General features: G+C 41.4%; 2 protein-coding genes across 2 annotated transcripts in view; both read left to right on the forward strand.

Annotated features, from left to right (window-relative positions):
• Positions 1 to 2,687: 2,687 nt before the first annotated feature.
• Positions 2,688 to 14,562, forward strand: part of POC1B (POC1 centriolar protein B) — a gene marked incomplete at both ends in the record, with an annotated part of 41,734 nt that continues 29,859 nt past the window's right edge. Inside the window, 4 exons of the mRNA XM_079533087.1 lie at positions 2,688 to 2,709; positions 3,947 to 4,044; positions 4,892 to 5,200; positions 5,290 to 5,374. Of these exons, the coding sequence (XP_079389213.1) occupies positions 2,688 to 2,709; positions 3,947 to 4,044; positions 4,892 to 5,200; positions 5,290 to 5,374 (514 nt within the window). The remainder of the gene's footprint in view (positions 2,710 to 3,946; positions 4,045 to 4,891; positions 5,201 to 5,289; positions 5,375 to 14,562) is intronic.
• On the forward strand, positions 5,810 to 7,561 carry GALNT4 (polypeptide N-acetylgalactosaminyltransferase 4; the record flags this gene model as incomplete). Its single annotated transcript, XM_079539950.1, has 1 exon — positions 5,810 to 7,561. The coding sequence occupies one exon, from the start codon at positions 5,810 to 5,812 to the stop codon at positions 7,559 to 7,561; it is 1,752 nt and encodes a 583-aa protein (XP_079396076.1).

The raw sequence follows: 14,562 nt of genomic DNA on the forward strand, positions 1-14,562 counted from the left end.
TCCTCTCTTGCCCTATTTCAAAGATACCTTCAAGCATCAAGGACACCTTACAAAGTCATTTAACCACGTATGTAAATTTGTCACCATTTCATCAATCTATGCAAATATAAAACTAATTATTTAAGGAATCAAAGCTCTTGACATTTTAATCCATCCCACTATATAGTTATTGAACTACAGAACCATGTAGATCTAAAACACAATGCCTTCCAATTTCTAATTAGAGATACATGTGACTTGCATGCAATATCTAACTTGTCTGGCTGGAAAAAAAAGTCCAAAAATAAATGAATCCAAATGTTTTAGTTTAGCTAATAGAATAGCTATAACCAGTGCAACTCAAAAAGTTGCAACTCATTTTCATTAGAAGATTTACACTGGAGATTATGTAGTCTATTTGGAAATAGAACAGTGATACAGATTACAGACATTATAAATACGAAATACTCCACAGCCATCTACATGAGGCTGCCACTGATTTTAATGAAGACAAACCATTCAATATTCAATAACTTTCATGTATTTTAATAGGTTTCCTGAGCTACCTCATTAGCAGATTTAGATGTAAAATGTAACTTAATATTTTAATTAAGCTAGTAGTACTTAAATATTGGGTAATTTGCCATGTATGCCTTGCTTTGATAAGAGCCTCATCTGCATTCTGAACTACGTAATACTGTTATGAGCACTTCACTAACATGAAACTCCTATCATATCTTTCACCTTTTGTGAAGAGTAGAAAGCTGTGACATGAAGCAGGTGCTGATTATGGTTCTATCTTGCATTTAGTGGCAAAAAAAGCGTCCCGTTTACACAGCAAGAAAATCTAGAGTTTCTGTAGCTGGAGTGTTTGCTGTCTCCTCAAGTTTTTTAGACCAGCTGATGAAAGGTCTGCCAGGAGCACAGTGCGGTGTTTTGAAAGGGCTGCAGCTACATTCTAGCTGAAAGCTAGAAAGATCTGTTCAGAACAGATCTTGTACTATCTAGATGCTTATCAAGGTCTAATGATCTGCAGTCCTATGAAGAGTTAACAGACAGGAAAGCAATGCATGGGGTTTAGCTAATTTTTATGCCTTCCTTCTTTGATTGCTCGCAAAAACAAGAACAATGTTTCTGAGCTTTCCCTCAGTTTATCATATGCATTCTGATACTTAACACACTGTACAACTTACTTCTGATCTACTCATTGCTCATTCCTGAAATTTCAATTTTTGTTTAGATTCAGCTGATCTGATCTGTCAGGCTAAGGAAATAATTTGATACAGTGATGTATGCATAGAGTATAAGAATACACAACAAATACACCTACCAAGCTTTCCCACTAAAAGCTTCTATGAGTGCTCTTCAACAAGTCTTTGAAGTCAAACAATGTTTTTGAAAGTTTCAAGTGACTTTCTTCAAATAAACTATTCTGTCATCCCCAAAAGGTAATTTCCAGTTATCTCTCAGGTATATGCGTCTTAGACTATAAGTAACATCAGATATTTTTTGAATCACCCTTGCATTATAAATCTGTATGTACAAGCTTGCAATCCTTTTATGTTCTAGATGTTGTTGGTAAAGAGATTTTAATGGGACTTTGATAAGAAAATTTCTCCAAACCAACAGCACTCCACCGTTTTACAGTCTTATTTCACAGCTCTTTTTAACACAGCAGAAAACAATGCAGCAGATTGGAAAGATGCAGAAGGAAAAAGTTGCAATAGTTCTGTAACTGCAAAATAGCCCCAATACAGGAAGGATGTGGAGCTCTTGGAACAAGTCCAGAGGAGGGCCACTAAGATGATCAGAGGGCTGGAGCACCTCTACTATGAAGAAAGGTTGAGGGAACTGGGCTTGTTTAGCTTGGAGAAGGGAAGGCTCTGGGGAGACCTCATTGTGGCCTTCCAGTATTTGAAAGGATGTTCAGTTCATCCCTAGTGCCACATGCATTATTACCTATGTAATTATGAAACAATATGTGCTCAACTTAATTTATGTATGCATTGCAACATGTATGCAAGAAAAGTACTAAGTTTGTCCATGCGTCCTTAAATTCAACACATAATTTAATTAGGCCCTTCCCTACTGTGACCAGGTAACCCACATAACTTTGAGCTACAATCTTAGCGTTCCTCTATGCACAGTTTCTGGTTGGACATACACACACTACCTTAACTCAGTATCTGAGAACAATATCACAGGTGATAAAGCAGCACCTTGCTGAGACATTATGCTTGGAAGGCATCTTCTGATGCACCATTTGTCATTGCCATCATGGCATACAAACAACCCTGTATAGCAGATTGCAGCTGTATATTACAGAACAGTTGCTTTCAACCATAAAAAAGTTAATGTCAACTCATAATTTTACTAAATAACTAGGAGATTCAAGAATCAGAAAATCATTCTAAAAATAAAATCTATGCATGCTAATGAGAAAAAGAAATCTACATAAAGACTATTACCTGCCAGCCTTATAGCTACAATTATTATAGCTAATTATATATCTGCAACAAGGGAGTACTTCATCTCCTACAATCATTTGGGAGTCCTCAAAATGCCCTCAGGTGAGGGAAAGCAGCAAGGAACAGATTAACTTTGTAAACCCTGAAAGTTGAGAAACTTTCAGCCAGTAGAAACAGTGATATCCATACTCCTTTCATAGCTGCAGTTCTTTCTTCACTTTGTGCCTATCACCTGGCACTATGTCAGGAATTTTAGGGCCAGGTACAGATTTTTGTTAATTGGCAACACTCTAAAATGAATAAAAGATACTGATCTGCTGGAAGTGTATGTACCTGATGCCAGCTGATGTAGCTGGCAGTAAAAGGAGAAAGATTCATTATTACTTAACTCCCATTTATATCAGCTTGTAAATATAATGCCAAGTACTCCTGCCCACTGGCTTCCAGAACACAAGATACCAGAAATACTGAGATACTGCAACAGTGAATTACAGAAGTAGAGGATAATTTCTCTCAGAAAATATAATGCAGCAACTTGAACTGGTACTAAAACTGCTTCCCAGATGCATACAGCTCATGGGTGCTTGGCTGTTTCCCTGCTGATAGGCTTCACTCAGTCAATAAACCTTAGGAGAAATGGGATAGCTGGACAAACAGTAAAGAAGTGGCTGGAAGACTTCCATAGTGGTAAAGAGGACAAATGAACTCACTGAGGATACCTCAGTGTTCCTACAACACAGCAGAATCAGAATGTGGGACACTCAAGTCTTATTATTACCAATTTTTTAATGCTAGATTTTTACTCTGTAATAGTTAAGTCATGGAAGTTAAAATGAAGGGATGAATTAGAGTGCTGTGTGGAAAAATACAGTGCCAAGCCAAGAACAAATAATGACATAAAGCTGTAGTTTTACTTAGGTCAAAGTTTAAGTCAATGTATCCCACCATTTATTTTTTGAAAAACTTCTCTTAAGCTCTGAAGCTGTAAAGCCAAATAACCAGTATGCAATGAAAGGTCTGACTAGAAGATAATAATGGAAACCTTTTTCACATACTCGTGATAATCCTGCTTCTTCCAGCATTTCTAAATTGCTATTTTAAATCTAAATTTCATGGTTAAATATAATTGATTTGGAGCTGTTCTGTAACTGACCAATCTTACATGTTGGCCTAATTACTAACCTGATTCTATAGATGTTTGAGTTCAATGTCAGATGAAACACTGTAAAAATGCAGGCTAGATTAAAAAAAAAAAAAAAAAAAAAAAAAAAAAAAGGGTAATTGCAGTATAAGCTATTTCTTCATGAATGCCTGCATATTGAACGACAGCCTGATAGCAACCTTAGCCTTCCATTTGCCAATTACTTTTACCTATTTCTCCTAGTACAACTATTGAAGCAGTATTTTTCCCTTGAGGTTGGTTTCCCTATCTAAGGATTTGAAAGGCTGCACAAACATTCACACCACTAGTAACAGTAACTTTTTTGTTGTTTAAACAGAACAAAAAGTCTACTTGTACTTTTTTGAAGCATTGCGGCTGGGAAGCCCACCTGTATCATGTGTTGCATTAAGAGGGGTGGCCATCAAGACAAGGGAGGTAATTGTCCCCCTCTCCTCTGCCCTTGTGAGGCCCCCATCTGGAGTACAGAGTACAGCTTTGGGGACACACAGCACAGGAAGGACATGGAGTTGTTGGAACGGGTCCACTAAGATGATCAGAGAGCTGGTGCACCTCTCCTATGGAGAAAAGTTGAGGGTGTTGAGCATGCTCAGCCTGGAGAGTGCTCCTGGTAGACCATACTGCAGCCTTTCAGTACTTAAAGGGAGTTTATAAGCAGGAGGGGGACAGCCTTTTTGTGTGGGCAAATAGTGGTAGGACAAGAGGGAATGGTTTAAAGGAGGGGAGATTTAGGTAAGATGTTGAAAATTTTTTACTCCGAAGGTGGTGAGGCAGTGGAACAGGTTGCACAGGGGAACTGTGGATGTCCCATCCCTGGTTCAAGGCCAGGTTGGATAGGATCATGAGCAACTTGGTCTAGTGGATGGCAACCCTGCCCTTATCAGAGGGTTGAAAATGAATAGGCTTTAACGTCCTTTCCAGCCCAACCCATTCTGTGAATCATTAAAGGAGCATTTGAAGACAACTCTGTGCAGTACAAACACTAACTGGGAAATGTGGAAAGCACAAACAGGTTAATAAAGAAGGGGAGGGGGGGAGAAGAGGCCAATACTAGCTTATTTAAAGCAAAATCGCTCACTGAGGTGTTACTTACAACTTAGAGTTGTTCTGCGTTAATTTAAGGAAGATCCAGGACATGCGGGCCGTAACTTTCACCAGCTCTGAAGGTTTTGTCCTTTCCGCAGCTCCCCTGAAGGAAGGAAGAGGCAGATAAAAGCACTGATAGAAACACGCACTGCAGACTGACTCCTGAAATTACCCTCAGGCACTCCTTGCCAAGTCTGCTGCTTGGGTGACGCTCCTACAGCGAAGAAAAACGACAGGCTTTAGTCGGGGAGAAAAAAAAAAAAAAAAAGAGAAAAGATCGAGTACCGATGGCGGGAAAGAGAGCGGGTGCCGGCAGGGCACAGCCCCGCCCCGCTCCTCCCGTGAGGCCGCCAATGGGCGGATCGCAGGACGCGAGGCGGGCGCCGCGGAGGAGCTCGGGGCTCGACCGGCCGGCCTGGAGCGCGCGGGGTTTGAGGCGTCGCTCGGGCGGCCGCAGCAGCCCGCTCCGCCCATGGCCTCCGCGCTGGTAAGGGAGCGGGACGGGGGGCGGCGAAGGGCGCGGGTCTGTGCCACGGCTCTGAGCCACGGCTCTGACGGAGCGCCGCTTTCCCTCAGGAGGACCCTGTCTTGATCCGTCCCCTCAGAGGCCACGGGGCGGCGGTGACGGGCGTCGCCTTCAGCGCGAGCGCCGCCGAGCTCGGTGAGTGCGCGGGGCGGGAAGCGGCTCTCCCCGCCCGCTGGACTGAGCCGCTCCGGCGGCGGTTCCGGGAGCGGGTCCGGGGGGCGGGGCGGCCTCCCGCGCCGGCCGGGCTGCGAGTCTCTGCCTCTTCCTTAAGCGACAAGTTTTTGAGCAAACCACAGGGCGGGGGAGGGGTTTGTCCCGCGATGAGAGGGGAGGAGGAGGAGGGGGAGGAGGAAGTAAGCAGGCGAGCAAGTAAGTGAGGGCAGCGGCGGGGCCGTGCGGGCGGGGGCTGTGCCGTGCCTTTCTGCCGCCCCTCGTCTCCCCGGCCCGGCCTGCCGCACCCCCGGTGTCGGCCCGAGCCCCGCGCGGGGGCAGCTGGGGGCGTGAGGGAAGCCGGTGGCGGCGGCGGCTCCCCGAGCTCCGCTCCGCGAGGGGCTGCTGCGAGGGGTTGCCATGAGGATCCGGCTGGCGAGAAGGTGGACGTGGGTCCGCAGAAGCTGTGCGTTGTTGGGCTTCTTGACGGTCGCCTACTTCGCTTTGGAGCTGTCTGTTTCTTCCTTCGGTGCCTCCCTCTCCGGGGAGAGCATCTCCAAAGGGAAATGGGAGCGGCGCTTTACGGACGGAGCAGAAGAGGCGGTGGATTTGGCTCGCCCGGTTTATGATAAATCTCCACCCAATTCTTATGCCCCGGGAGAATGGGGCAAACCCACTCGCCTGCAGCTGAGCCCTGAGGAGAAGAAACAGGAAGCAGAGCTGATCGATAAGTATGCAATTAATATTTATTTGAGTGATAAAATCTCTCTCCATCGGCACATTGAAGACAATCGAATGAGTGGCTGTAAAACTAAATCATATAACTACAGAAAGCTGCCCACAACCTCTGTTGTAATTGCCTTCTACAATGAAGCCTGGTCCACGTTGCTGCGGACAGTACACAGTGTTCTTGAAACTTCTCCTTCAGTGCTTCTGAAAGAAATTATATTGGTGGATGATTTGAGTGATAAAGTGTATTTGAAAACTGACCTTGAGAAGTACATAAGCAGCCTGAAAAGAGTTCGTTTGATACGGACCAACAAACGGGAAGGGTTGGTTCGCGCGCGCTTAATTGGAGCTACCTTTGCTACTGGTGATGTCCTCACCTTTCTCGACTGTCACTGCGAATGTGTCTCCGGTTGGTTAGAACCATTGCTTGAGAGAATTGCCGAGAATGAGACCGTTGTGATCTGTCCTGTTATTGACACCATCGACTGGAACACGTTCGAGTATTACATGCAGTCAGCGGAGCCCATGATTGGGGGCTTCGACTGGCGACTGACGTTCCAGTGGCACTCAGTGCCGAAACACGAACGGCTGAGGCGCAAATCTGAAACAGACCCAATCAGATCCCCAACTATGGCCGGGGGCTTGTTTGCTGTCAGCAAGAAGTATTTTGAGTACCTGGGTACCTATGATACAGGAATGGATGTCTGGGGAGGAGAGAACTTAGAGTTGTCATTTAGAGTGTGGCAATGCGGAGGCATGCTAGAAATTCATCCGTGCTCCCATGTAGGCCATGTGTTTCCAAAGCGTGCTCCGTATGCTAGACCGAATTTCCTTCAGAACACAGCGCGTGCTGCTGAGGTGTGGATGGATGAGTATAAAGAACACTTCTACAACAGAAATCCTCCAGCGAGAAAAGAAAACTATGGAGATATTTCTGAGAGAAAGCTACTAAGAGAGCGTTTGAAATGCAAGAGTTTTAACTGGTATTTGAAAAATGTCTTTTCTGAGTTGCACGTACCAGAAGATCGTCCTGGTTGGCACGGTGCTGTCCGCAGCATAGGCATATCGTCAGAGTGTCTTGACTACGTTTTACCAGAGCATAATCCTACTGGAGCTCACCTTTCTCTCTTTGGATGTCATGGTCAGGGAGGGAATCAATTTTTTGAATACACATCAAATAAAGAGTTTAGATTTAACTCTGTGACGGAGCTATGTGCTGAAGTCCCTGAGCAAGAGGATTTCATAGGTATGAGGAGCTGCCCAAAAGATGGATCTCCTGTCCCAGAAATTATTATATGGCATTTCAAAGAAGATGGGACTATTTATCATCCACATTCTGGAAAGTGCCTTACTGCTTATCGTACTGCTGAGGGGCGTGCTGATGTGGAAATGAGAACTTGTAATGCTGCAGATAAAAATCAGATGTGGAAATTTGAGAAATAATCACTAGCGGTAGTAAGAATCAAATTGAGCAGAGTCTCCAAGGTTTTTACATATGCGAGCAGATAGCAACATTTGACTGTATACCTTGGAATGTCTTCAGATGTGTCTTTCCTGTAGTGGTGTAGAAACTATCTGCTGTGGTGAACTATATGGAAAGCAAAAGCAAATGCTGGGAGTTAGTTTCTTAAACAGTGATTTACATTTCTAATGCCTTCTATTTTTGTAAAATTTTGACCAATTAGTTTCTTATTTTGGTCTCTCTTAATTATGGCAAAACAAATCCTTTTGAGTGGACTGAAGAGGGATTTTCTCATTGTTTACTCTTAGAAAATGAGCGCATTAAGCCTGCACAGTAATGTTACGTGCAAGTAAAAATTTTGTACTTACTGAAGTAAAGTTGAGGTTCTTGCAGTGTTCACCTATTTGCAGATTCATCGAAATAGACATATCTGTTGCCCTAAGTTATACTGCAATAGCATGTGACTGCATTGGCATTGATGTGGAAAGCTGAATCTGAAGTCTTGGAATATTCTGGGAATATTTTTTCTAGGGAATTTACATGCTATTAAGGGTTTTAGGGTGACCTCTAACAATAATGCCGCATTGAAGAGAAGGAAGGACTTCTTAGAGTGTGTGGATATGGGCACAGCTTTGCAGTCTTGCTCCTGTTCTGTAAAACTCACCTGGCCAGGATGAGTCTCAAGTTTAGAAAAGAGAGCACAGTAGCAGTGAAACCAAGGACATGCTAGAGGTGCTGCAAATGGGAAGAAATGAATGGTTAGAAGTATGAGTTCTGCTGGAAGGTAGTAAGTAAAGCACAGAATTGCATTAGCAGCTGCTGTTTCTTTGCTATGTATTTAATATTTACATCACTGTGTAAGCTTTTCATTAAGTTTGGCTTCATAGAACACAGTCTATGTGACTATGCCATGTGTTTTTTTTTTTTTTTTTAATTTTAATGAATCTTACACATTTTAGACTGACAGCAGAGTAGGGGGGGAGAAATACAAAGGAGAAGTTGAGCTGTCTTATTCTGTATTATATGTTTGTCACCAGCTGGCATGCTCTGCACACTCGGTAGTCTGGAAATAGTGCAACATCCACAGGTTCTTTCTATTCACCATAGTGTCCTGGGAGGCCTAGTCTGGAGTTGCTGAGGTAAAGAGGGCTGGAAAGGCAAAGGAGAGATTGGAAGAAAACAAGATGTCTTGTGAACCGTATAATAAATCTCATTAATGTTTTCTGTATCCTGTTATACTGAGCTTTGAGTAACACCGATTCTAGAATCATGTCATGATTAGCTTTCAGTGTGATGATAGATAGTAGATGACTGATATGTTTTTTGTATTTGAAAAAAAAATCTTGATTCTGTGGTTTTTAGTTATATGCAATTAAGTTGAACACTTGCTTTTATGTTTTGGGCATTTGAAGTTTGTTTGGTCCCTTACACTGAAGTGGTAAATGTCTTTCACAGTATAGTAATCCTTGACTCTGGGCTGGTGGGAACTTGAACTTCGAGCAGTAAGAATCTGGATAAAGACAGCTGAGCTATGCAGTAGATGCTCATTTAATAAAGGCGTTGCTAAGTAGAAGGATTAAAGGGGAGCAAGTGAAACCTGAAGTGACTATATTAAAGATAATAAAGCAAGAGTTAAGAAAGATATATGTTAGAATCTTAGCAATTTTGAAGAACGGAAGGGTTTGCGTGCAAACAGGCTGAGATTGAAGGGGAGCAGAGGAAGAAAATTTGGAGTGGGGGATACAATGTTGAATCATGCTCAAAATGCTTGCCACTGTGTGGCATGAATTGTTTTAAGCCTCTAATTTACTTTTAGGAGGTTACTTACAACTTAATTTTTTCTCTTTTTTTTTTTTTCTCTCCCCCTCCCTCCCCCCCCCCCCCCAAATACAATTTTGGGGTAAAAGGAGCTTCTTTACTATATAAGGGAGACATTCCAGCAAAAATCCATTCCACTGCAGTAAGGAATTGTTTTGCAGACCTACGAGTTATGAATCATGTATCAAATGGTAAAAGGCAACCAGTCATGAAGTACTGGAGGAACGAATTATACAAAGTTACGTGCTTTTGTGAAAAGCTTGCTGTAGGCTGTTATGTTCAGTAGGTACAACAGTAAAAAGGCCTGGGTTCTTCTACGTGACTGAAGCATCAGCTGTATATGCAATGCATGTTTCCTCATATGAAAGTAAAAAGCGTGAATATGGACTATGCAAATTTTATGCAATTAATTTTTTTTAGGATTTGACAAAAATATATATTTTGTATAATGAACAATCTTCATGTTAAATCTGCCATTTGAAGTGTTCCTTATCTGTTTAAGCAATAAATCAAAGTGAATCTGCCTCTTAAAGTTTAAAAACTTATTCTATGCATACTTGAACCTTTCTTCCTTCTCCCCACTACCTCCCCTTCTGTTTTTGTGGTTATTTAAAACCTATATGGAACTGGGAGGGGAAACAAAACCAAAAAAGGCAAAAGCAAACTACCTGGCTGAGGTAAACAATCTGGATTTCAGACATAAAGTGTGTATTTTCTCCCAAATGGAGGAAAAAATTTGAAAGGGGGGGAAGTAGGCAAGGAAAGAAAGAGAGAAGAAAAGCTTGCTGTTCCCAGTTCAGCTAGTCTTGAACTGGGTTGTAGCAATCGTACAGAAATCTTCCAATCTGGTCGTCTCCCAGTGCAGATTCCTGGAAAATCTGTAGCTGTGGAAGATTTTCTATTCTGTTAAATTTTAAAAATTTGGGAGCACTTGTATATATTTTAAACTACTGATTTTTATGTGACTTAAGCAACTGAATGTAAATTTAACACTGAATGAATGTGAGATTACTTTGAGGTTTCTCTTGAAAAATAAAATCCAGAATGATAATTAAATGTTGGCTAGTTTTGTTCTGTTTTTTCTTTTAATTTATTTATTTTCCCTGCCACTTGCTACATGGTGAAATTGCCACAATTGTGATCTTTGTGGGAGCTATTGAAATTTCTTCATGTGGAGTCCACTGTTAGAATCCCACATTAGTTACTTGGTCAGAGGTTTGACTGCTAACTCTTTTCCTTGAAGTAGGAAATTTTTGGAATCGCTGCTATCTGTGTTTGTGTTGTGACGCTGCACCTTATCACAGTGTGATTTGCAACGTTGCTGTAAGGTGTGAGATTTTCCTGTTTGTATTGTTGTTCTTCAAATATTCACACACATGTTCTTGTTCTCCATTTAATGTGTAATCTTTGCACCGAGTGAGCTAATCGTGCTGGGCATGTTTCTGTATGAGGGGGGCAGATGGGATGTAGGGGCAAAGGAAGAGTGACCAAGTGGTGCATTTAGCTGGGAGAGCCTTGCTATGTGTATCCTTTCTGATCTTTTGCACAACTTTATCTTGTAGTCACTACTGTGGTGTTCCAGGAAATGGAAGCGTAGTACGTAATTCCATACTGAGGTACCTTGTGTTTATTTTTCTTTATCTATATATGCATACATACATTTCATGATGGAACACAGGCACTGCAGTTTGAACTTTCTTGTAATGCTGATGTATGTTGTACCACCTCTGATGGAGTTGAAATTGTAGTACACAAAATGCTGGAACCATGTTGTATTATCAGAGGATGTGGAATCATGTGTTTTGAATGAAACATTCAGTGCTGTCATGGTGGTGTGACAGAAAATGGCAATCAAGCACAGCTTGTTTGGATAAGTAATGTACTTTGTAAGGCTTTGTATTCACATCTGCCAGGGCACACAGGTGGAGTCTGAAATTGCACATTAACAGCACTGTATTAACTCAGGACGAAGTATCACCTCTATTGTTCTTTTGATTATTATTATTTTTTTTTTCTTCTGTACTGCAATTCCATGAAAGGAAATTTTTTGTTCATTTGCTTGTTACTTTATTTAGTTCATCAGTTTCTGACGTGCTGTTGTATGAGTCTCCAACTCAAAAAGCATTCTTAGTTAGAGATGATCTTACCTAGGTAACTATGATGAGCATAGTTCCTGCTGACAGTTATCTGCACTGTGCTGGAACGCTCTGAGTATGTTTGTGTCTCAGAACTAACTATAAAATTAAAAAAAAAAAAAAAAAAAAAGATGGGAACTGCATAGAGTCTTGGTGGGTGAGCAGTAGGGCTTAGGAAAAAGTTAGGAATTCGGGATTTCCATGTTTGAACTAAAAGCCTGAATTGAATGCTGAATTGAATAATAATTCTTTGGGGGCTTTTTGTCGTTAAACGTGGCTGAAGTTGTCAATCAGGTGAATCCAGGGGAAATCATTAATTTAGGGTTTGTGATTTCTCCAGAACATTTACTGCAAGTATGTGAAGATGGGCTGAGTTCTCTGTGTTCTCAAGACACATTCATGGCACTTTGCACCCAAGGAATGCTGCGTGGCAAGCTGAAGAGGATCAGTGTGAGGCTGTTGTCAGTGTTGGGTGGGAGATCCAAGAAGGAGAAGATAGAGATAGGGAAGTACTTCAGGCAAATCTCAAGGCGGCACAGGTCACTGTGTTAGGATACCAGACAGAGCAGGGAGCCTCAGTATATGGGCTGCCTGTACCCAGGTCACCACCTGGCTTTCTGGCAGGACAGTTTCAGTGGAATTTTTTTGCTCCTGAGTTGATCAGTAATCAAACTATAATTTTGAAAAGGGGTATACTATGTAGAACTGGAGAAGGGGCTATAATATACTACCTTGGGTATAGACAGTGGGAGTCCCTCCGTGGCTTGTGATTGAATTCTGCTGATGTTGCCTTGAAGCTGGGAGCTCCGTGCTCTGTGAGAACCATGGGAAAAAATTAAAATACTGTTTTCCTTCTCTAGCCCCATAAAGATGATGCTTTTGAGCTTCCCTTACCTTCTTCCTGCCAAAGGAGATAAACTGGTATGGTCAGTAGAGAGTAGTGCTCTCTTTGTTTTCTTTCTTTTCAGTTGAACTCTTCTTTGCTTGACATCGATACGTGCAGTGTAAACAGTAACGTCCAAGCTGTCAAGGCAGAGTTGAAAATATGGCTTATTCAAGACCTCTTAGAATCACAATTTTATGAAGTTTTGTAACTCATTTTTTAACTTCATAACATTCAAACAGATTCGTGAGCGTTGTTTTCAGAATTTTTAATTCAAAGCACATGAAGAGGCAGAGTCTATTGTGTAAAGTGGTGATTCTGAATGAGGCGTGTGTTGGACAGCCAGATTGTGCATGTATATCTGTAGAGAAATGTTGGCCTCTAGTTGGACTTGAGCTGACTTCTGAGAAATCTGCTCTTTGTTCTCTGATGAAAATCTTATCAGGCAGAAAGTAAATAAAACGAAAGTTGGAAGTTAATAGATTTAATAGAGCAGCATACTAGCAGGGATCCAGGACAAAAGGATTTTCTTGAATTGTTTTCCCTGGTTTCATTTAAAATGGGATTAATAGCTAAGGTGGAGGTCTGCCAAGTATTTCTAAGTACGTTTGGTTAAATCCTCTAGTTCTAATTAATGAACTGAAAATCTATCAGATGGGTATCTACTACCATTCTTGAATACATTATTCAGTGCAATACTTGCCCTTCCTAGTAGCTGGAAAATGTACCTAGAGAAATAGTGCATTATTACAGGTCATGAATCATTTTTGTTCATGGCAATAATGAAACACAAAGATGAAGACAAGTTGAAAGATAGAAAATGACCAAAGACGAATTGTGACTGAGAATCAGGGTAATTTGTGTCCTTTTTGCCTGCCAGTATTCTTTTAATGTGAAAAATTGGAGGGGATTTTTAAATGTCATAAGCATATTTGAAATGAACAGTAACTGATAGTGATAGTTATAAATACTTTGATTTTATTTAATAATATTTAATTGAACAGAAAAAGTAGATTAAGAGGTAGGGGGGAAGTATAAGGGGATTTATTCTATGTGCACTCACTAGAGAAATACATTACAAGTTCAGAGGCTAAAAAAGAAGCAAGTCAAATAAAAATGAGCAGTATGCTTCAGTTTTTAACAAGCTAAGTAATGGATTCAGCATCAATCAGTTTCCAGTCAAAATATTTATTTTCTTCCTTGATATCCTGTAACTCAAACAAATAGTTGTCTCATTGCGTAGGAGGTCAACCACAGCAGTCAGAACAAATCCTTCAAAAAGAACAAAAAACAATTAAAAACCAACAAACCATGAAGCTAATGAAAGATGTATATAACTTGTAATAGATTTCTTACCCAGCTAGATCATGAAACTTGACAACACTGCTGGAAGTAGAGCTGTATCTGCAAGAATGCTTAACTCTTGAGAAAATCTAATTGCAATCCTGCTTCAAATAAGTATTTTTTCATATTTCTGCAAATATGTCTTACTGCTCCACTTTTTTAAATATTTTCAAGAATCAGACTGGTATAGGAATAAATTGGAATCTTTGTCTTTTGGGTGTATTCTCCCCTGGCTATGTATGCACACAGCCCCATTTGGTGCATGTCAGTGAATACCACCCGGTTCTTTCAGCAAATCAGAATGCAAGACCATCATTAATTTACTGTCACTGATTGATTCTTATAGTCAGGACACGTGATTTTGGTAAAGCATCTTCTTGGCAATACTGGAAGACCTTGAGGATACTCAGAAGCCTCTCAGGAAATATTTTACTGATTGTGAGGAGGACTTGAGATAGCACTTGTAGGTATCCACAGGATTTGTAAAGGATAGTGAAGACAAATTGGCAGTGAATGCCTGCATCTCAGACTGTCTAAATGATACTGTGTGTGGTTTCAGGCTGATGGCAATACTGTTGGGCACTGAGAGTGTCTCTATAACAGTAGCGCTGATGATATGAGAGCCTGCATGCGGGGTTGTGGCTGAGCCCTGCAGACACATTTCAGCACGTGTGTGCATACCAAATCCATCAACGTGCCTAAAGGTGCATGTTCACACCACACAGCTCAGCATGTATGGTGTGCATGCCACACACGTGAATACACCTGTTAACATCACACCTCAGCATATGCGAATGGACCC

The sequence above is a fragment of the Tetrao urogallus genome (genome assembly GCF_951394365.1).
Source record: "Tetrao urogallus genome assembly, chromosome: 1".
Lineage (NCBI taxonomy): Eukaryota > Metazoa > Chordata > Aves > Galliformes > Phasianidae > Tetrao > Tetrao urogallus.